At 35.0% G+C, this 23,163-nt stretch overlaps 2 protein-coding genes across 2 annotated transcripts; both read left to right on the forward strand.

The window, feature by feature from the left end:
* Nucleotides 1–2,885: 2,885 nt before the first annotated feature.
* On the forward strand, nucleotides 2,886–3,164 carry K441DRAFT_590296 (uncharacterized protein; the record flags this gene model as incomplete). Its single annotated transcript, XM_067644793.1, has 1 exon — nucleotides 2,886–3,164. A coding segment is annotated over one exon (279 nt), but the record flags the coding sequence as incomplete, so codon positions are not given.
* Nucleotides 3,165–5,579: 2,415 nt separating this feature from the next.
* K441DRAFT_739512 (uncharacterized protein) lies at nucleotides 5,580–6,060 on the forward strand (the record flags this gene model as incomplete). The annotated part of the gene is made up of 1 exon (XM_067654358.1): nucleotides 5,580–6,060. A coding segment is annotated over one exon (429 nt), but the record flags the coding sequence as incomplete, so codon positions are not given.
* Between the last annotated feature and the right edge of the window lie 17,103 nt (nucleotides 6,061–23,163).

The raw sequence follows: 23,163 nt of genomic DNA on the forward strand, positions 1-23,163 counted from the left end.
AGCGTTCTGTAAACCCGCTCTAACTTAAGAATATATATCGCACCTCCTAGTTAGTAGTCGTTATACTATACTCCTACACCTCTATAAGGTAAGGCTTAAACTACTTAAGTACTCTCCCCGTTAAGAACAATCCTGACCCCTTTACCACATATGCAACCTTACTAAAAGGTAGTGCCACACTCTAAAACTTACGCATACCCATCTTACCATTAAAAACAATCGATTTTCTAACTTTTAAGACCTAATTCCTACTGCCTAGCGAGCTAGAGGTGGATTTATTTGTCGTTTTATCCCCTTTTCCCAATAGAAAAATTTTCTTTAATGGTGGCCCTAGCTTAACATGCGGATCGTTGGTACCCCCCAACGAAAATTTTGACCCGAGTTTATAATTAATAAGCCGATTAATTAACCTAAAGCTTTAATTTAGAGCCTTACGCAGAGCCACGTGTAGACGTGCAGACGTGTAGACGTGCAGCCGTTTGTTCTGGCGATTAATTGCAGAGATATTTGTAGAGACGATTGTATAGGCAATTGTATAGGCGTTTGTGTGGGCAATTAATTGATTAATTAATTATATAGACGTTTGTGGAGCCGTGCGTAAAGCCGTATATAGAGCTATTTATAGAGCTGTTCGTAGAGACGTTCGTATAGGTGTTTAGTTGATTAATTAATTAATGATATAGGCGTTTATAGGCAATTGATCGATTAATCGACTAATTATATGGGCGTTTATATAGGCGACTATATAGACGTTCATAGAGCCGTTTATAGAGCCGTTTGTGTAGACGATTATAGAGCCTTCCTAGTATATTAGTGCTGCATATTAGTAGAGCTTTAGAGCTCCGTATTAAGCTTTAAGTAGAGTTTTGAGTAAAGCTTTAAGCTTAAGGGGGAGACCCCCTTGGACCGTAGGTAGAGTTCTTATAGAGGCTTTAGTAGAGCGCGTTTGGTAGAGCGTTTAGTAGAGCGTTTAGTAGAGCGTTTATAGAGCCTTTCTAGAGCTTTTTATAGAGCTCTGTGTAGAGGCTTCGGTAGAGCTTTTATGTAGGGCTTTGGTAGAAGCTTTTTGTAGAGCTTTTAGTAGAGCTTCGTGGCAGAACTTTTGTAGAGCTTTGTGTAGAGCTTCGGTAGAGCTTTTGTGTGGAGCTTCGGTAGAGCTTTGTGTAGAGCCTTGTGCAGAGCCACATGCAGGCGTTCGCACGGGCGATTAACTGCAGAGACATTTGTAGAGACGATTGTATAGGCAATTGCATGGACGTTTAATTGGTCGTCATATGGGCGTTTGATTGATCGATTGTATGGGTGTTTGATTGATTGTATGGGCGTTTGTACGGGCGATTATGCAGACATTCGTAGAGCCGTTTGTAGAGCCGTCCGTGTAGACGATTATAGAGTCTTCCTAGTATATCAGTGCTGCGTGTTAGTAGAGCTTTAGAGCTCCGTATCAAGCTTCGAGTAGAGCTTCGAGTAGAGCTTTAAGCTCAAGGGGGAGACCCCCTTGGACCCCCCCTGCGCACTACGTGCTCTATTTACTGCGCGGGCAGAGCTCTTGCAGAGGCTTTGGTAGAGGCTTTGGTAGAGCTTTTAGTAGAGCTTTGTAAAGCTTCGAGCAGAGCTTTGTATAGGCGTTCGTGTAGGCGTTCGTGTAGGCGTTCGTACGGACGTTCGTACGGACGATTGTATGGGCGATTGTAGACGTTTGTAGAGACGTTTGTAGACGCTCGTAGAGACGTTTATACGGGCGTCTGATTGATTGTATAGGCGTTTGGTTAATTGATCGTATGAACGTTCGTACGGGCGATTGTGTAGACGTTTGTAGAGCCGTTCGTAGAGCCGTTCGTAGAGCCGTTCGTAGAGACAATTGTACGGCGATTGACCGTATGGGCGGTTATACGGCCGATTGCAGAACCTTCCTAGTATATTAGTGCTGCGTGTCAGTAGAGCTTTAGAGCTCCGTATAGGGCTTCGAGTAAAGCTTCGAGCAGAGCTTCGAGCAGAGCTTCGAGCAGAGCTTCGAGCAGAGCTTCGAGCAGAGCTTCAAAGGGGAGACCCCCTTAGACCCCTGCGCACAGCGTGCTCCATTTACTGCATGGCCAGTACACTAGGTGGGCAGAGGTGCTGCAAAGCTTTTGGCAGAGCCTTTGGTAGAGCTTTTGGTAGAGCTTTTGGTAGAGCTTTCGCAGAGCTTCGTACGGAGCTTTNNGCAGAGCGTTTGTAGAGCCCAATGTTTTGAAGTTNGTCACGTGGATTCTGCCATAACTTACCGCGCGCAACTTTTTTTCTAACCAATGAGAAGCCGGCTTTCTAACCAATCAGAAGCTGGCTTGGCGGGAGTTTGAATTCCAGGACCCCCAACCCGAATATATAGACCACTCGTACCTCGGGTCAATAAGCGAGGCATAGACAGGAACACTGAAACTACTACTACTACTACCAATACCAAAACTACAAAATAGGGGCTAGTTTCTTTACTACCTCTTAGCCTAATCTCCCCAGAAATCTTCTAGTAGGATTAGTAAGGGGAAAAGGGTATAAGGATACGGAGGACGGCCCAGAAAGAAATTTCTCCTTCCTTTTTGGGAAAAGCGCGGTTTTAGCGCCAAGACCCCACCAAAATATACCAGATTTTGACTTCGAGCAACTCTACACCGACTTTTTAATAAAATATTTTCACTCAATCGCTTGCAACGACCTTTGTACACCTTCTACTATTTTTTAAGCCCAAAATGCCTTACTACGGCCTTGCGACGAGGGCGCAGGCCGTGGTAATGAAGGCCCTAAATACTCCCCTAAAAGTGATCACTCGAATTACTGGAATTAGCGGCAGACACATCGGCAACCTAGTAAAAAAGGCAGTAGAGAATGGTTGGCGTGCAGATTAGGTCCTCCTTAATAACCACCTTAAGGATAAGCCCCGCGTAGGGCGTACGAAAAGAATTACCCCTGATATAGAGCAAAAAGTTATTAACGCTGTCACATGCGATCGTTACGGGCGTGAAAAAAGCAGTAAAAAAATCGCTCGCGAAATAGGTATCTCTGCAGCATCCGTTCAAATTATACTTAAGAAGCACGGCTTCCGTAAGATAAAGCCAATAAGGAAGCCTAGATTAACTACAGCTATAAAGAACGAGCGATATAGATTTACATTAGCTCATCGCCATTAGACGCTGGAAGATTGGAAGGCTGTAATTTGGTCAGATGAGACGAGTATCGTTTTGGGCCACCGTCGAGGGGGCTATCGAGTATGGCGACGATCGAATGAGGCCTGCGTACGTAGCTGCGTACGAGAGCGGTGGAAGGGGTACTCCGAGTTTATGTTTTGGGGTTGCTTTACATACGACTTCAAAGGCCCCTGCCATATTTGGAAGCCCTAAAAAAAGAAAGAATTTAACGAATCAAAATCTATTATTAAGATCTGGAATTAAGCTCTAGAGCTAAAGGCACACGAGGCCTAAAAGAAGAGTTAAGCCGCTAAAAGGAGCCTATACGAACTACGTTACAAGAGGCGTATAAGGGGGCCCCCTGCTAAATAGAAATTTACGGTATTATACGGAGCTTTAACTCGATTAGATGGAGGTAGAATTAACTAGTGGCGATATTTAACGAATATCTTAATACCAAAACTTCTTCCGTTTACCTAGAGCCTTATATACTTAAATCCTAATACGATTATATAGGAAGATAAGGCTACTTCTTATATCGCAAAGATTCACCAAACCTACTTTAACGCTTGCGAGATTTAGCGTCTTCTTTAGCTAGGTAATTCGCCTAATCTAAATATAATTAAGCCCTGTTGGAGCTACCTAAAACGGATTACTACAAAAAGAGGCCCACTTACCTCCCGCGCAGCTGTAGAGAAGGCTTGGCTTGGAGCTTGGCAAGATCTTAAGTAGTAGCAAATTCAGCAGTGGATTGAGAGGATCCCTCACCATATTAAGAAGGTTATAGAGCTTAAAGGAGGTAACGATTATAGAGAGGGAGTAAACAAAAAGCAGCGAAGCCGGAAGCAGCTCCGTAAGGAAGCTAATTATAAGCTCTCTGTAATTACTAAGGTGCTTAAAACGGGCTACGAGATATTGCGTAATTACTATAGTCTACCTAACGCCTATCTACAATTCTTCCTTCCTGCGCAGAGCCGTGAGGAAATTGAGGAGATTACCGAGGAAGAGTAGCAGAAATCAGCTGATTTGGTTGTTCCAAATCGACGTTAAAACACTCAAGGCTCTGGCTTAATTGCAGATCGACAGCTCTATAACCAGAGACTTCAAAGAAACGATCGTAATCAGATAATAGAACGGGCAGAGAGACAGCCAGAGAGCCAGCCAGAGAGCCAGCCAGAGAGCTAAGAACAACAGAGGTAATTAAGGCCTCGAAAACCTCAAAAGCCTGTAGAATATAAGGTGCAGTGGAATAAGGTTAACCAGGTAAACGCCAGATACTAAAATACCACGTTTTAGAAGCTATATAGACAATATACTTGTATTAAAAGCTTCAATCAAGCTAATTGAGTTAATTTTGGTGGGGTCTTGGCGCTCAAAACCGCGCTTTTCCTAAAAAGGAAGGAGAAATTTCTTTCTAGGCCGTCCTCCGTAGTAAAAACTAGGAAAACCCCCTTATAAGACACAAAATGCCAAGGCCTAGTAGGCCTAAAAAGAAACCTATAGAAATAAGTGATAATGAGTCTATATCTATATTCACTTTTTCTGGCCCTTCTCCTTCTCCTAGCCTATTTGGGATAGGAGAAAAAAGAGGATATCCTTAGTCTTCTACTGAAAAAGAAAACTAAAAACCTATAAAAAAAGACAACTAAAATAAGGACTTTTACAGCTGGTATACCTAGTATATCTTTCTCTCCCCTTTCTCCAGAATAATACCTATAAAAGGCTTTAGATAGCCTAACCTAGGCCTATAAAGGGCTAAAAGAAGAAGGAGAAGAAAAAGATAAAAAGGAATAAGTTAAATAGCTAAAGGACTATACACGTAGTATCCTAGTAGGAGAAAACCCCTTTATAAAAGGGAAAGAAAAAGAAAAGACAAAAGATGTCCTAAAAGGACTAGTTGAAGAAGTAAGAGCTCTCTATAAGGAGGTAGCCCCTACTAAAGAAACCTACGCAGAGAGACTAAAGAAGGACCTCCCTACTTCGTCCTCTCTACCCTCCTTATCACTACTATTTCCTACTCCTTCTACTTCTACTAGAAGTAAGAAAAAGCAGCTATAAGAAAGAAAGCTAGTCTTAATTACAGACCAAAAGGACCAACCTTTAGATAACTTCTCTATACGAAACAAAGTTAATTAACTATTGACATCAAAACTGCAAGTAGAAAAACCTATTTTAGCATCTATAGCTAGAACTAAGGGAAAACAAAATATTCTCCTTATGACTACGGAAGAGTATAATGTGGATTTCCTAGTTAAATATAAGGAAATCTAGTATAACTGCTTTACCTTTTAAAGAGAACAAAAACTAGAACTATGGGTTTAAATTATAGCCCATAGGGTTCCTACCCTACCTTTTCTAGAAGGAGGCTCTAAGCTTCTAAAAGAAGAAATTGAGACCTTTAATCCTATAAGGATATAAGGACTACCTAGATGGATCTTATCTAGTAAAAAAAGACACAATCCACAGACCAAATTTAGCTCTATAGTTTTTACTATAAAGAACGAAGAAAAAAGACAAGAAATCCTTAAGCAAAAAGAGATATCAACTGCAGGTACAGCTACTAAGGTAGTAAAATACCTTAAAGTCTCTCCTACTACGCAGTGTACGAGCTGCCAAAAATTTGGCCATATAGGAGACAGGTGCTCTACTAGGGCCTATAGATACTATACAGCTGCATATTTATCTAAAGACCGTTCCTGTTTTACCTGTATAATAACAGGTAGGCCTTGCCAGCATACTACCCCTCTTTACATTAATTGTAAAGAAAAATACTTTGCTAATAGTAAAGACTGCAAGACTTTTAAAGCTGCTAAACTAGTACGCGAAGAAGATTCTATGGAAGAATAAAACAGATAGGATTCTAAAAGGGGGTAACTCCTACTAGGCTCTTAAAACGATATTAGAGAGCAAAAGGACAGGGATAGGGGTTAGGATTTCTTATAGTTTTTCTTACCATTTTCTTATTCCCTAGTAGTTGTAATATCTTAGTATTTTACTAGGAAACTATAAACTCCTAATTTAGGGGTTTATAAACTACTAGGATATAGCTACTAGTATATATTAAACTGCCTAGAAAGGATTTATGTATATAGAACTATAGCGCCATAGCCTAAGGCTGCATGCGTAGTATTATACGTAGTATAATATAATAGATATAAAATTTTTTTTAAAAAAAAAAGAACAATCCTATATAAGCGACTTAATCTATAGGCGTTCCTAGTTTAACTCCTTTCTAAGTAACCTTAAAGTGTATTTATATAAGGAATCCCTTAAGCTTTAACTTCTTCCCTAAGAATCGCTTAATTAAGGGTAACTTAACCTTAGCTACTCTAATACTATTAATCCTTTCTTTAAGTATTCTATTATTATCTATTAATCAATTAACCATTTCTTATAGCTATCTAACGGTAACTAGCTAAGAGTTAGTGTTTACTATACTGGTGTCGTTACTTAATCCTAATATAGTCGCTGCCGTCGACGCTATTATAGCTGCTACTTTTAGTGGTATATTATTTGACTTTATTAATACTGTAACCTTAGTAGTAAATATATAACAAAGCTTTATAGCAGGAACTACGGTAGACTTATTAATAGGCTAGGTATATAGTAAATAAGAAGTTAATAATATAATAATAACTAGTAGAGTAGTTACCTAATAGATTAACTCTAATTATATTCTAAGATTTATTATAAAAAAGAGAAACTATCTATAGAGACCGTATGTCTTTAAATATATAACTCCTCCCTATAGTAAAGGGTTTAGTATATTAGTATATTAGTGTTGGAAATAGGGCAAATTGCCGCCATGCGAGGCAAATTGCCGTCACGTAGGGCAAGTTGCCGTCACGTGTCGCCGCGGCGCTAGCGTGGCGAGGAGCCTTAAGCTCTTCGCCCTTCCTAATAGAAGAATTATTTATAGAATAATCATTATACTATCTACGAACCGTAGCTACGTAATATCCCCCTTATATAACTAACACTAATTAGTAGTTAACTTTACAGTTATGCTATAGAATAGCTAGGTATTTACTAAGAAGAGATGAGCCACTATACCAGTGCTACTCGCGCTAAGGGAAGCTGTCTTTTAAGCTTAGAACTGGTCCTAAATCTTAAATAGAACTCTTCTATAAATCTAAGGATCTAAAGGCTAGAACTGGTCCTAAGCCTTCCCCAGATTATAGATTCTTGCGTCTATTACGTAGAATAATACGCTTTATAAGTCTTCGCAATTTAAGGCTAAAACTAGTCCTAAGCCCTATAATCACAAATATATATCACAAATGCGTACTAAAAACGATAATCCCTATACTACTAATATTCCCTTCCTCCGAAGACATAACTATAGCCACTCTAAACAACTAGAGAGACTCCTTATTACTAGGGGTAGCTATATACGCGAAACTTATTAATAAAGATTGGGACGTATTTACCTTTAATATAATAACCTATACCGCAAAATAAGTTAACGGCTTTCTCCTACACCATATTCTATTCTACTAAGATAGCTACTACGCCGATTTATAGTTATGGGAATACTTTAGGGAGGATTTTATAGGATGGACCGCCGACACCTAGGCACTTAGCAATATTAATATTATTTAGGATTTTTGAGACTCCCTCTAAAGGAATGGGGTGTATATTACTGAGGACGGTAACCTAATTACTAGTAATATTTACGCCGTTCTAACTAGTATAGAAGAACTAGTATAAACGGAAGCTAAGATTATACGTTAACTATAGAAACCTAAAACTAACCTATATTCTTTAGAAGGCAACTTTAATTTAGAATAAAACCCCTAGAACGCTACTCTCCCACCTAAAGGTACTTTCCTACCTAGAGGTGCTCTTCCTCTACCTCTACTACCTTTAACTCCTCTATCCTAGCTAACTAATAAGCCTCTATCTTAAGAAGTTACAAATCTAATAAAGGTATATTTAGACGAAGAGAAGAAGTTTAGAGGAAAATTGTATAATATGCTTGGAGTAAAACTATAGGTCTTTTATAACTGCTGTAATAAGGTTGGAATTTAATACCACTAGTTCCATTATGCTTTCTCTATTATATTAAAGGGATAGGCGGTAACGTTCTATTACGACCATATTATAGGTAAAAACTATAGCTTTAATATAATACTTTAGCTTACTAAAGCCCACTTTAAAACTAACGAGAACCGCTAACTCTATATATTTAAATAGCGGGAGACTATATTCTAGAGAGTTATTGCTTTTAACCTAATAACGACTTATCTAGAGTATCTTTAACTACTCTTTAATAAACTCTAGAAAATCTAATATAGTTTTACTAAAACCTACTAAAATAAGAACAGTCTAAGGGACTAGGTTATTTTAGCATGCTATAGCGTTCCTAAGTATAACTTGGCGCTATATAAACCTATAGATATATTTAAAGGAGTATATACTAAACTACGCTCTACTATAGGCACTGTAATACGAATATAAAAACCCCAATAATTCTATACTAAAAACCCTATTTAAACCGGGATTCTAAACTAATATAATTATAACTAGACTAATTAAATATATAGTGGCCGGAGTAGGGGATATAGTAGAGGGTATAATTAACGTTAACTACAAAGCAATTATAGAGGTCTTTGTGGAGGTTTATTTTGGAACAACCGTTAGAAGAAGTGCTATATTTATAAGAAGCTAAATTACTAGTTAAATAGATACTCATTTGACGAGCGAAAGAAGGTATATAATAAGTTCCGACAGAGTATAAGAAACGTTAGAAATTATAAGGTTATTATAGCCTACTTTTAAAGCTTTTTAGTTTAATATAAAGGTATAGAAGACCTTAAGGATAAGGTTAATAAGGCTGAACAGCTCCTTATAGATATAGATATTAAGGACTACTCTCCTAACTAATACTTTACTAAGTATGGTAAGGTAAATGGTACATAAATTGTTGCTATCCTTAATAACTAATTTACGTTCCATTCTATTATAAAGTTAGATATCTTTAATAAGCCAAAAGAAAGTTCCGCGTTCTTCTTTAATAACAGATACTTAGCGAACGTCTTCTATAGTATTATGCTAGATACTGGAGCCGTAGGAGTATCTATAGTAGGAGAACCTTAAGTTTGAGCTCTTTAGCAGCTTAATAGCTCTATTTAAATCGACTAATTAATAGCAGGCTAATATATAATTTGCTTCGGTAAGGGTACTATAATCTCTCTCGGCACAATTAAGGTCTAAACCCCATTAGGATATATTACCTTTTACGTTATTCCCGCGAACACCCCGTTCCTATTCTATATCTAAGATATAAATAAATTAGGCGTTAAGCTTGATAACCTTAAGAATATACTTATTTAGGGAGATAATTGGGTGCCCGTTATACGTAAGTGGGGTTACCCTTAGTTACTCCTCTAATAACTAGAAAGGAGCGTTGCTTAGAGTTACTTAACTAAGTTAGAGCTACGTTAACTATACTATTGTTTTGGCCACCTATCTATTTACTAACTGCTTAGGGTTCTTTAACGAGTAGGTTATAAAGTTAAGGTTAAGGTAATTAAGTATTTTATAAAGTACTACTATTACTGCTAAATGAACCAGAAGTCCCCTAGCCGATTTAAGTTCACCCTTAAAAATAACTACGACTTTAACTTCTATATTATTATTAATATTATATATCTTAACAGTAAGCCAGTTTTCTAAGCTGTTAACTTATTAACCTTTTTCTAAGCCGTACGTTTCTTAAGGGATATGTTAGCTAGAAACGTATAGGATACCCTTTAGTTATACTAGATTAATGTTTACCTAGGACCCCCTAATTAAATTATTTATAACGTAGGAAAGAACTTCTTATCTACGGAGTTTTGATAATAGGTAAAAGTAATAGTAATTAAGGTTAAGGAAGTCCCTGTTAAGGTATATAATAGTATTAAAAAAGTAGAGCGATACTATACACCATTACGCTAAGCATATAAGATTATTTCTTTAGAACTAGAGGACGCTAGCGAAGAAATTATCTTATAGATGGCTGTTAAGGCCATTAACGATTCCGCTGGCCTAAATGGGCTCATACCTACGTTGCTAGTCTTTAGCGCCTACCCTTAAATAACTAACAATTCTCTACTATTTCCCTCTATTGTGTAATAAGCTAAGGCTATTCGTAAAGTAATAAAGGAGGTACGACGTCTATATGTTACGCGCTAAGTTAATAACGTACTAGGAATAAGAAATGGCCTAAATACCTTAACTACGCTTAATCTGCTACTTTAATCTAAAGTATAGGTATGGCGTAAAAAGGGAGGATGGTTAGGCCTATATAAACTTATTATAATTAATAGTTAAACTTGCACTTTTTAGATGCCCTATAAACCTACTTAATTCCGTTTAACCGTTATTAGGCCCTACTATAAAGATAATAGTTCCGAGCCTTTGTAGGATGCCCTAGAAGATGCCCTAGAAGATGCCCTAGAAGATGCCCTAGAGGAGAACCACGATTAACGTGCCCTAAAAGGCAACTGTGATCCTGATATAATTGTAGTAGACGTGCCGCAACTATAACGCGGTAGAGGTCGCCCAAAGGGATCACAAAATCGCTAACATTTTATTAATTTTAAAGAGCAATTTGTTGCTGCTATAAAGAGTAAAGTTAAGTTGTTAATGGCCTTTATAACAGCTAAAGAGAAGGCTAACTTTAAGCTCGTAAAATAGCTCTAAAAGGAAGGTCGTATTATAACTTTAGGAGCTCCTTTCTAAGTATCTAATAAGCAGGAAATCGACAGTCTTATTATAAAAGGAGTCTTTAAATTCGAGAAGTATAACCCTACTAAGTTCGATAGAATTTGCATCTTTAAGTTAAGAATAGTTAATAAGATTAAGGGTAAGGCTACTAACGCCCTATTTAAGAAATTAAGGCTTGTTATCTAAGGCTACAACAATAACAGTAAGGAGACGATCCTTACGTAATTCCCTACAATTTAACGAGTTAGTTAGCGAGTTACTATTACACTAGCTCCCTCCTTAATAAAGAACGGAATAGTAGTTTATTTATAAGATATTACTTAGGCCTATACCTAATTAGAGACGCGCCTTTAGTGCTTAATACTAGCATATCTTCTGGAGTAAATTCGCCACTAATATCCCAAAGATACGATTATGGTTATACTTAAGCCACTATATAGAATTGCAGAGGTAGGAACTTATTAGTAGGCTACCTATAGTAAGCACCATAAAGAGAAGCTTCTAATAACTACCTCTATATTTAATCCCTACTTCCTTATTATAACTATAGGAACTCTATTTAGAATTATCGGCATATAAACTAACAATACAATTATCTTAGGAGATAATTAATTCTTAGCTCTTAAGAAAGATAAGCTAGTAAAGGCAAATCTTATAGTAAAGCTAAAGGAAAGACTTAATATAATAATACTATTGCTCTTTAACAGATATATCCTTTCCCTAAATAAGGACTCCATTACTTTACGCCAAAAGGGTTAAAGTAAGAAGATTAATGTTATTAACGTTAATTCCCTAAAGCAAGGATATATGGAGTAACGCGCTTATAGAGCTTATATTGCTTCTATCTGTTAGCCTAAGGCTTTCTTTAATCTCTCTATTGCCGCTTAACACCAGGAACCAACTAAGGAGGATATCCTTGCCCTAAATAAGCGCCTTTTTTAGCAAATAACCTATCTCGATTGGGGACTACTCTATATATCTATTAATCTTTCCACTACTAAGCTCTTTGTATTTATTAATGGGTCGTTTATAAATAATAAAGATTTTAGCTTCTAGCTAGGATATAAGATTATTATTGCGAATAAATCTACTGGAGAGAATAACTTTATAATCTACGGTAATTTTATCTATTAGAGCTTAACCAAAAGTAAGCGCGTTACTTAAAGCGTTCTAGCGTTAGAGATATATAGAATGGTTAGCGAAGTTAACATAGTAATTATAATTAGAACTACCCTTAAGATAATTATAGATCGGCTTAAACTTCCCGCTATTCCTATAATTATATATACTGACTTATATTCCCTCTATAAGTGTTTAGTTAAGCTTAGTACTATAAAGGAAAAGCGTCTTATAATTAATATTATGGCCCTTTAGCAATCCTATAAGCGTTAAAAACTCTTTAAGATTTAATGGATTAATGGCTAAGATAACCTAGTAGATGTAATAATAAAGGTAAACCTAAATAAGGCACTAGAGACGTTTGTTAACATAAATACTCTACGTGTACGAGTTAAAGGTTAGGTTAAAAGGGAGTAGAAGGATTCTGTAGACCCTAATTCTAAACAGCTAATTAGGATTTTTCATCCCCAAGATGGAAAATCGCTATTGGCTCGCTTATAACTAGCGCCTTAGCGGCCCACTCGTCTTCGCGTTAACCCCTAATGCCCTTCTTTTTCTTTTTCCTTCCCTTAGCTTTATACCTTTATATAGTAGCAATCTATAAGTGTCTATAGATGGCAACTATAAAAAGAAGAATTGCTGGTGTTGGGAATAGGGCAAATTGCCGCTATGTAAGGCAAATTGCCGTCATATAGGGCAAGTTGCCGTTACGTGTTACCGCGGCGTTAGCGTGGCGAGGAGCCTTAAGCTCTTCGCCCTTCCTGATAGAAGAATTATTTATAGAACAATCATTATACTATCTACGAACCGTAGCTACGTAATATCCCCCTTGTGTAACCAACAATTAGTACGTGGGTACGTTATATTCCTATATTCCTATATTCCTATATTCCAAACTTATAACGTAACTAGCTATATAACTTAGCTACCCCTTATCCTATAGCTCGATTAGTTCTAGCGCCTTATATACTATCTTAACTAACCCGTTTATATCTATTCTTAGTAGTCGCACTACTGCTAATATAAGGTCCGTAATAATAGCGCTATAGTCCTTAAAGTATTTACCTTCTTTATCTATCCCAATTGTCTTAAAAAAGGACTTAAAGAAGCCTTTTTTTAGTTTTAGTTAATAGAAAGCTAATTAAAGCCTTTTAGGATATTTATCCTTAGGGGCTTTAAGAGAAAAGGAGTAGTTTCCTCTAGAGATCCTAGTATAGTATTTTCCTTTATTTTCCTTTATTACTAATTATTTTTCCACTATCCTAGTATCTTTTCTCTTACTACTCTCCCTATGTAGGCTAGGGATATATAAAAAGATTATACTTTTTTCCAAAAAGGCCCGTTTTAGCTAGCTTATTTACTATTTCGTTTTTATAGATTCTTAAGTAGCTAGAAACCCAGTAGAAGTTAATAGAGATACCTTTACTAGCTAAATAGGAGCAGCTTTACGTAATTTTAAAGACTAGTTCTTGCCCCCCTATAAGAGAATTAAGCTATAATCTTTTAATAGCTGCTTAGCTATCTATAAAGATATTAACTTATTTCTCTTCTAGTCTTTATTATTTTAAATATTTTAGAGCCCTATAGACTATATAAAGTTCTACGTCTATAATTTCCATATAAGACCCTAGATTCCAATTTATTGCGTATTTAATCCTATTTCTCTCCCCTATTTTATATACGGCTACTATACTTAATTTGCCATCTTTAGAGCTATCTATATAGTATATATCTACTAAATCCCATTCTAGGGATTCCTGTAGATTTTCTACTAGTCTTAAATATTCTTATACAGCTTCTTCTTTACTACCCCTAAAGATAGAAAAGAATGCAGAAATAGGGGGAGACTACGGTTTTTACTACTTTAGAGAGATTTTCTCTATTTTCTAATTTTAAATTAGTTGCTAGACTCTAGAGGCTAAAGATAGTAGTTAAGTTTTTAGGGCTAGAACTAGAGCTATAACTAGCTAGTTTATCCCTATTCTTATTAATCTCTTTTATATAGGCCTTCTTAACTACGTAGTTTTCTTTAAATTTTAGGATTTTTAATATATAGCTATTGTAAAGCTTTTTAAATCTAATTCTAGGAGGAGAAATAGAAGCTTTAATTTTTATAGCTTAGGTAGGAGATCCTTTAAACGCTCCTAAGACTAGTTTTAGGGCTTTATTTTATAGAAATTAATACCTAGCTAATAGGTAGTCTCTAGATTTACTTTCCACTAGCATTATATTTTATAGTCTACTATAGTAGTAACGCAAGCTATATAGAGCTGCCGTAGGGCTTATTAAGATAGACCTCTTTATATATTGCCTAGTCTTCTAATTAAATAAAAGGCTGTTTTTGCTTTAGAGATTTTTATTTCTATATATTATTTAAAAGTAAGCTTAGAGTTTAGAAATACCCCTAGCTACCTAACTAGGGGTTTAGGGGATATTTCTATATCTCCTAGCTTTAGCCCTTATTTATAGTAATGCGTTTACTATAGAAGTATATAAGCTCTGTTTTACTAATATTAAAACTAATAGCGGCTTCTTTAGCTCTAGATATTAGCTTTTACGCTATTCCCTCTAGCTTTTTACAGTTAGATTTAGCTAAATTTAAAGTAACTATAATTGCGAAGTCGTCCATATAGCTAAGGGAATAGGCTCCTTCTGTCTTTAGGCTGTAGATATTGCGTATATATAGTTAAAATAAGATAGGGGATATAGGCGAACCCTATAGTATCCCTATTTCTATTTTTACTTTTCTTATATTTACCTATTAAAGCAGAGCTATAGCTTTCTATTGCTAAGGAAGGTAGCTACCTATTGCGTAAACGCTATAGGTAGTCCTAGTTCCTTACAGATAGATAAAAGCTAGTTTGTAGAGCAGGTAGTTATATAGTAGAGTTTAATATACCTACTTATCTAGGCCTCCACCCAATTTTCTAATAGTATTAATCCCTTCTATAAGCAGTTAGCTGCTACTACTAATATTATAGAGAGTTTTACCAGTTCTCTCGGGTATCTTATAATAGGTTATTAGCCTAAGTACTAGTCTACCCCCAAGCAGTCTATATAAGAGTCTTCTCCTAAAGTTAGTACGCTTTTATACAGCTTAGGAGCCTTTTATAGTCTCTAGTTTTACGCCTCTCTTTATTATTTCCGCCGGTATAAGCATAAGCTACTATTTATAGGGGTCGCAACTCCCATCTTATGTGCCTACTAGCGTAGTTCTATAAGGGCATTATAGAAGCGGTATACCTTCTATAGTTAAGGCCTAGCTAAGCCTCTCTTACCTAAGTAACTCCTGTTTGCTCCTTAAGTATACCTTATTAGCATACTACCCTAGCAAGCAAGCAGTCCTATCTATTAGTATACTAACACGCGCATCCGTTCTCTTAAGCTACGTAGTAGTCTCTCTAGCTAGGACGTAATCCTACCTACTTACTAGGTGTACTAGGGGTTAGAGCCTAGCTAAGGGGTTAAGGTAGGCGAAATCTAATCTTATTGCAATACGGATTAACGATTTACTATTAATACGATATCTCGTATCGTATTAAAGTATTATAATATTCCTTAGCATTCCCCATTAAATTTTCTCTATTAAATTTACTACTTTTCTACTGTAATATTGTATAAAACATAGCTTTAGAAGCGGATTTATCTCTTCTTAAAAATACTCCTAGCTTAATTAAGAGCTCTAGCATATAATAGGCTTAGCTTCAATCTCCAGTCTATAAATTTACTCACCCACTATATAAAAACGAGCTAATATATAATAAAAAGAACTAAAGGCTTATATACTATAACTAGTGCAAAAGCTACTTGGTACTATTAACCATAAATATAAAAAAACACCTTATGAAAGACTACGCAATCTTTATTAACTTAAAATAGCCTTATACTTATATAAAGGAGTAAGCGCTTAAAAAGCTTTAGGAACTTTAGGTATAAGCAGTATTAGAATTTAGAACGGATAAAGTTAATTCTATAATCCTTATAAAGGTTTTAAATAAGGAAGTCATCTAGCAAGCTCTTATTAACTTAGTTATTATATAAAACCTTCCATTTCGGATTATAGAGTGTAAAGAGTTCTATATCTTCTATTAGGCTCTTAACCCAAAGTTATCTAATTTAATAATAACAACACATATAGAAATTTCTCGGATAATTACCTATTCCTTTTAGCTACAGAAAGATATTATACAAAGAAGAGTTCAATCGGCGTTAATAAGTATTTATCTTTTTATTAATATCTAGATATCCCTAAATAACTACCTTCTTCTTACAGTCTACGCCCACTTAATTAATAGCTAGGAAAACCAAATAAAAGCTCTTCTTGCCCTTTATACGGTACCTAGTTATAGTAAAGCTAAATAATAAAATACTCTTCTCTTAGTCTTAAAGGAGTATAGGATTATATAAAAGCTTAGCGCTATTATTATAAATAATTCTATAATAAATAATACTCTTTATTATATAATCTATAAGTATCTTGCTAATAATAAGGATATTACCTAGGATCCTATCTAACAATATATCCGCTGCTAGGGGTATACTATTAATCTTACCGTCTAGGCCTTTCTCTTTAAAGATACTCTTAAACTTAAGGCTATAGAGTTATATAAAAGAAATAATATAAGTAGAAAGAAGTAAAGTTATAAGGAAGAGATTAAGTAAAAATAGTCCTTTTAAGTAATAGGCCCACTTAGCAAGCTTTATAATATTATAGTACACTTCTATACCTTAGTAAGTCGTATAAAGGAGTTTAAGACTTTAGTTAGAAGACGAGTTCCACTTAATAACTATATAAGATGGAATAGCTAGTATTAAATGCTAAGCGTTTTACTTAAACACGAGTTAGGAATTAATAACTATATTAAAAGCAACTTTAATACGCTTAAGGAGGATTATATCTCGCCGTAAGACTAGAAGCTTCTTTATATAATTTATACCTTTTAAAGCTATTTTATTGTGCAATATTAGAGATATAAAGAGATTATATAACACTTAATTAAGTACTCTTTATAATAAATGTACTTATTAAATATATAGAGAACTCTCTTATATATCTCTTCTTCTAGTTACTTTATTTAAGCTAAAGCTAATATTTTATAATAGGCACTCTTTAAACTAAATAAAGCTCTCTTACTTTAAGTAAAAAATATATAGGTGAAGTTTAATAAGTACTACCAGAGAATAGATAACTCCCCTCTTTATACCACTATACTTATTCTTTACCTAAATCGTTATATAAAGTATATTAAGACATTTTAGAAGAAGGAGTAGTAGAAAATAATACTTTTAAAGGTTTAATGGCTCTAGAAAACATACCAAGAATTAGAAAAGCCTATTACCTCTCCTTAAACAGTATTATACGACAAGCTATTATAAGATAAGTTTAAGGAACTTAATAAGTACAATTAAATTATAAACGAATTAAATAAAAAGGTTACTTGACTAGTAAGCCAAGATAAGTATAATAACTACTACTCTAAAGTACCATACGAAATTAAAGTTTCTCCACTTTAATGGTGGTCTTAAGAACAATAAATAAAGCGCTAGCTATGGCTTTCGCTCTTTACAAGAGAGGTACTTTTAATTTTAGCCATAAGTAACGAACTAGAGAGAGTATTTTTAGGAGGGCGTTATATAGTATTATGGGAGAGAATATAGCTTAGATTATAGAACCTTAAGAAGACGGAGCTAGCACTGAAGTAGAATTTTAAAAGGAATATAGTATAGTAAAAACTGGTTAGTCCGATATCTAATTACAACGATATACTCTATATTACGATCTACACCCATTAATTAAAGTATTTTTGGTATAATATTACGATATTCTGACTTTTGATAATATCGTTAAGTCTCCGCTACCAAAATCGTTATAACTAGTAGAGATTTTGTATAGGAGGGAGCCGAATTTAGCCGGCAAGGTAGACGCCTTAAGCCTTTTTAGGTATAAAGCCCCCCCTTTCATTGCTTATTAACCCAACACGTGACTCTTTATATAACAATACCATTGGTATAACAATACGCTTAGCCGTATAAACCATATCGCACTAACCAGTTTTTACTGTAGTAAAATTAAAATCATACTCCCTCCGCAAAATTTTGGTGAGGTGCGATGCAAATTTTTTCACTTGGCGAATTTTTACCGATATTTCGTGAACGACTGTATTTTCATCGGAAGTTACTATTTTTGCGTGTAGTGACTGCCTCTGCACCAGCCGGTAAGCAGTACAGCAAATGGCTGCGAGGATGCATCTCCTATACAAGCCCGTGTCTATATAAGCCAATTAAAGGTAAACAAATTACGGCTAACCTTTCAGCCTCGCATCTAAAGCTAAATTCTACGCCGAAAAGCAGATGTGCTGATACGTATTGTTGATTATAGCGGTAGGCCTATGATATAGAGTAGCTGTATGGGAAGAAGTTGAATATATAAGGGCTGGAGAGAAATGGTCTGCTTTGTTAAAGTAACCCCTTGCCCGCTTAGTTATTTGCTACCTGTTTACGGAACTAGTTTAAGTTATACTTAGACCACTTTATTATAACTCTCTATATATATTAATTTAACAACTTCTAAACCGGGATAAATCTTACTAAAACTCAACTTATATAGGCTAATGTCAATATAACCAATTTCGTTATCTTAGTAAGCGACTTAGCCGGCAACTAAGACAGTAAATCTCGCTAGTACTTAACTAGTATAGCTTTACTAGACCCTTACTAGTGTAATAAAATTAGGGTTAGTTAGGATTACTTAACAATACTATCTTAGTTGCTATCTAAGGGCCTTTAATGCGAAAATGTATAAGTGCCGACTTAGTAGTTATATGTAACGCTACTAAAGAGTAATATATCTTTACTAATTAACTAGTTAACTACTTTAAAAGGTAATCAATTATATTTTAAGAGCCACTTTATTTATCTATATACTTATTTATATATTTTAGCTAAGATAAAGTTCTAAAAATAGGTCGAAATTTCTTAACGTAATATTTTGCGATAACTTGTGAATTTTCTCTTAATACCTTAAAGTAAGCGGTATTACTAACGCCAATATGGCGACTTATGCTATAACCCCTTAACTTCTCTAGCCTCTTTAACTCCTCCTAAGGTCTAATTATATACTGCCTAAATAAAATATATACTAATCTTAACTATCCTATAGCTCTAAAGGCTTATATTAGATATTATAAACGCTTTAAGTATAATATTATAACTACTTAGGGAAGAGTTAAAAGAAGCTAGTTAGTTAATTTAGGCATAGTCTAGAATAAAGCCGATAGAGCTATATAACGAAGAATAGTAACTAAGGTTATATGACGTTATACGCGATATACGCAGTATATAAAGAGAATGTATGTATAATACGTATAACACATATCTTACGTATAAGGGGGATTTCTTAGGAGTACGGTTGTGTATTTAAAGGACTACAGTCCCTACCTAGATAGTTCCTTTCCTTATAGTAATTCTTAGAATATAATTAGAGTTAATCTGTTAGGCAACTACTCCACTAGTTATTACGTTATTAACTTTAATTTGCATCGCCTATACACCTAGCCTATTAATAAGCCTATTATAGTATATACTACAAGGTTCCGTTATATAATTACTACCTAGTTATAGTATTAAATACAGAAAGTTAAACAATATACCACCAAAAGCTGCCACTATAACGCTATTAACGGCGGCAACTACTTTAAGGATAGGTAATACTAGTATAGCAGATACTAACTTATAGCAACCTATAACGGTCGGGCAATTATAAGAGATAGTTAACTAACTAACGGAAAATAATACGATGCTAGAAAATAGGATTAATAAAATAGAAGCGGCAATGATTAAGTTACTATTAATTAAGAGATTCTTAGGAGAAAGCTTAAAGCTTAAAGGATTTCTTATGTAAATGCACTTTAAAGTTATATAAGAAGGGGCAAAGCTGCTAATACCTATAGATTAAATAGCATATACGGGACTATTCCTATTAGGATGGACACTTAAGTAATTTAAGCCTTACCTTATAGAAATATAAGTAAATAGAATAACAACTACTAACTAAGAGGTATAATATATATTCTTAAGTTAGGAGGGATTTACGAAGCGATTTATATAAATGTTTAGAGACCTAAAGGCGGTAACTATAGCAAAAAGAAAACTCTAAGATATTACGTAATAAACCTTAGTAATTAAGTATATAATATAGTTCTAGATATTAGCTATATAAGTTAAGTAAAATAATAAGGCGCATATAGCATAGTATAAGTAAGGACTTAAGGCTAAAGTCTAGGACGTAATTATTCTAATCGAAGATACGGATATCCTAAAAGAATTAATAGATTAAGTGATTAAGATTAATAATTAGATCTACTAAAGGGAACAGGCTAAAAGAGGTTAGGATAGAGTTCTATAGTTATATAAGGCGTAAAGTGCAACGACTAAAGCTAAATTAGAAATTATAGTATAGCGTAGAGCTAATAGACCTAAGCGGTACTAAAGAAGCCTATAAGAGATAAAGTAAGAAACTATAAAAACCTAGAGGTTAAGGATCTAGTAATTAAAGAACTAAAGAGTAAAGGCTAAACTAAGGATCTTAGTAGCAGAAGACGTTTAGGCGGACTCTATAGCAAAATTAGTGGTTTAAAAATAGAGCTTATATAAATTATAGAAAATAAAGTCACTTTATAAGGAATTATAAAAATGGTTAGAGTTATTATATAATAAAGGGAACTAGGCTAGTAGAAGATATATACGTATAGAGGGATAATAGTGTACTATAAGGAATAAAAGAATATTTAATTAGAAGTTTCGCGTTTTATTATAATAACGCATACCAAATTTATAAAGATGCTAAGTACGGTGTAAGCTATTAGCTATAGGAGCTAAAATCCTTAGAATATAGGGGAACTAATAAACTATTACGTAGATTAGATATTAAAGATAACGAGTTTAATATAGGCGAAACATTTACAGATAATAAGGTAATAAGGGCAGCTTACTAGAAGCGTGTAAACCTTAGAGAAGTTATATTAGAAGTAGAGACTAAGACCGCTATAGAGTAAGGTTTAGTGACGGAAATTATAACACCGTTAGATATGGTATTTATTAGGGGTCTTAACGATCACGGGATTCTTATCGATAAAATGATCGTAATCGTTAAGAATCGTGCGTAGAATCGCGATAATCGTTAAGCCATACAGCTAAGCCACAGTTAAGCCATAGCTATCTTATTAATAAGACCTTTACCTAAGTATTTACGCTTATCTATATACACAGCTGTTGCAGAACTTACCTCTTAATTTCTTACTTACAGTGTAGGCGAAAATAAAATCTACTTTTACGGCTCTACGTATGGAAGCTCTGCGGAGGCTCTACACAAAGCCCTATATATAGAGGCTCTGTATAAAGCTCTGCACGAAGCTCTATACAAGGCTCTGCACAAAGCTCTGTACAAAGCTCTGCACGAAGCTCTGCACAAAGCTCTGCACGGAGCTCTACACGAAGCTCTACGTACGGAGGCTCTACGTACGGAGGCTCTGCGCGAAGCTCTGCGTACGGAGGCTCTGCACGAAGCCCTACACGAAGCTCTACACAAAGCTCTGCACAAAGCTTTTATATAGAGCCTCCGTAATAGAGCAGTCGTACGTAGAACCGTTATACGCAGAGCCGTCGTGCAGAGCTTCGTGCAGAGCCTCCGCAAAATGCAAAGGTATTAGAACTAGAATTTTATTGTGGGAATGCCAAGGATAATCGCGATCGTGATTCGATTATCGCGATTCTGGGAATTCTTATCGATAAGATCATAATCGGATCTAATCGCGATAAGATTTAATCGTTAAGACCCCTAGTATTTATCACTTTATAAGATAAAAGGAAGAGTATCTTATAAAGATTAAGTAAGCAGACAACTACTAGTGCTAATTTATTGCTTAATAAAGGTAAAAGGCTAAAGGCTTAAGATTTTTAAGATAAGATAAGAGATAACTAAGACTTTTAAGATAAGATAAGGCATATCTAAGGACCTATAACGGATAGAACCCAATAAAGTAGGGTAATAGCTTAGTTTAAGGATATATAAATAAGCTCGGGATAGAGTTTCCTATAGATATAAGACTCTTAAGACAAGATAAGAATACCTAAGTCTAGTTAAACTAAAGTAGGAGCTAAGCTTAAAATAGAAGTAAGCTTAGGATTAAGAATCCTATAGAACTAAGGCTTTAAGACATAAATAAGGACTATTAACAAGATTAAGAAGTAGGAAGACTTTAAGGATCTACTTATAAGATGCGAAAAGAAAGAAACTATAGAGAAATTTAGAGTAAGAATTACCTTATAGTAAGATTAGAAACTAGATAAGAGATCTAGTATATTAGGTCGTACTAGGGACAGAGCACCTGTATAAAGAATTACTAATAGGCCTAGAATAGGTATATTAAGAGCTAAGTGGCTTATTAAACTAGAATAAGAAGAGGATTTAAAGATCCTAATTAGGTTTAAGGAATAATATATAAAAGGCTATTATAATATAGTAATAAGAAGATACTATAAGGGATATTATTGTAGACACCTTAGGTTACCCTTAGGATAACCCCCAGACGCCCCTTAAATGGTCGCCAGTTACGTACTAAAGGTATATACCCGTAGTATATAGTCTCTATAATCCTAAAAGCCTTACCTCCTTAAGGATTTGTCTCTCTTACCAATCTATCCTATTCTAATCGTGTCCTTATAGCCCCTTATTTACAAAATCCCCTTATTTAAATCCTTCCTACCCTTCTTTAGAAGGGTAGTCGGCTTTAAGGACTAGATTATTTGTTTATATCTTTTATTTATAACTACTATTCTTTCTTAAAATCTCGCGATAACTTAAATGGAAACTCCACGGATACCTTATAGAAAGCCGTCGCGAAAAGGTAAAAAGGTCCCTCTAATAGTAAGAGATTGCGATAATATAACCCTCTAGGCAAGATAGCTAAATAAGCCCTAATACCTAGATGCTCTAGGAGCTTAAAGACTCTTATATACCTATAGTTACCGCTAAGGAAAATATAGACACCCTTTATAACGGTTATAACGCTACTAAAAAGTAACTAAAACCCCTCCGGCCCCACCTAGGCCAATTAAAAGATTAAGCGCTAAAGGTAACTCTAAAATCTTCCTCTAAGCTAGAAATGCTAGA

This window comes from Cenococcum geophilum (genome assembly GCF_001692895.1).
Source record: "Cenococcum geophilum 1.58 unplaced genomic scaffold K441scaffold_72, whole genome shotgun sequence".
NCBI lineage: Eukaryota > Fungi > Ascomycota > Dothideomycetes > Gloniales > Gloniaceae > Cenococcum > Cenococcum geophilum.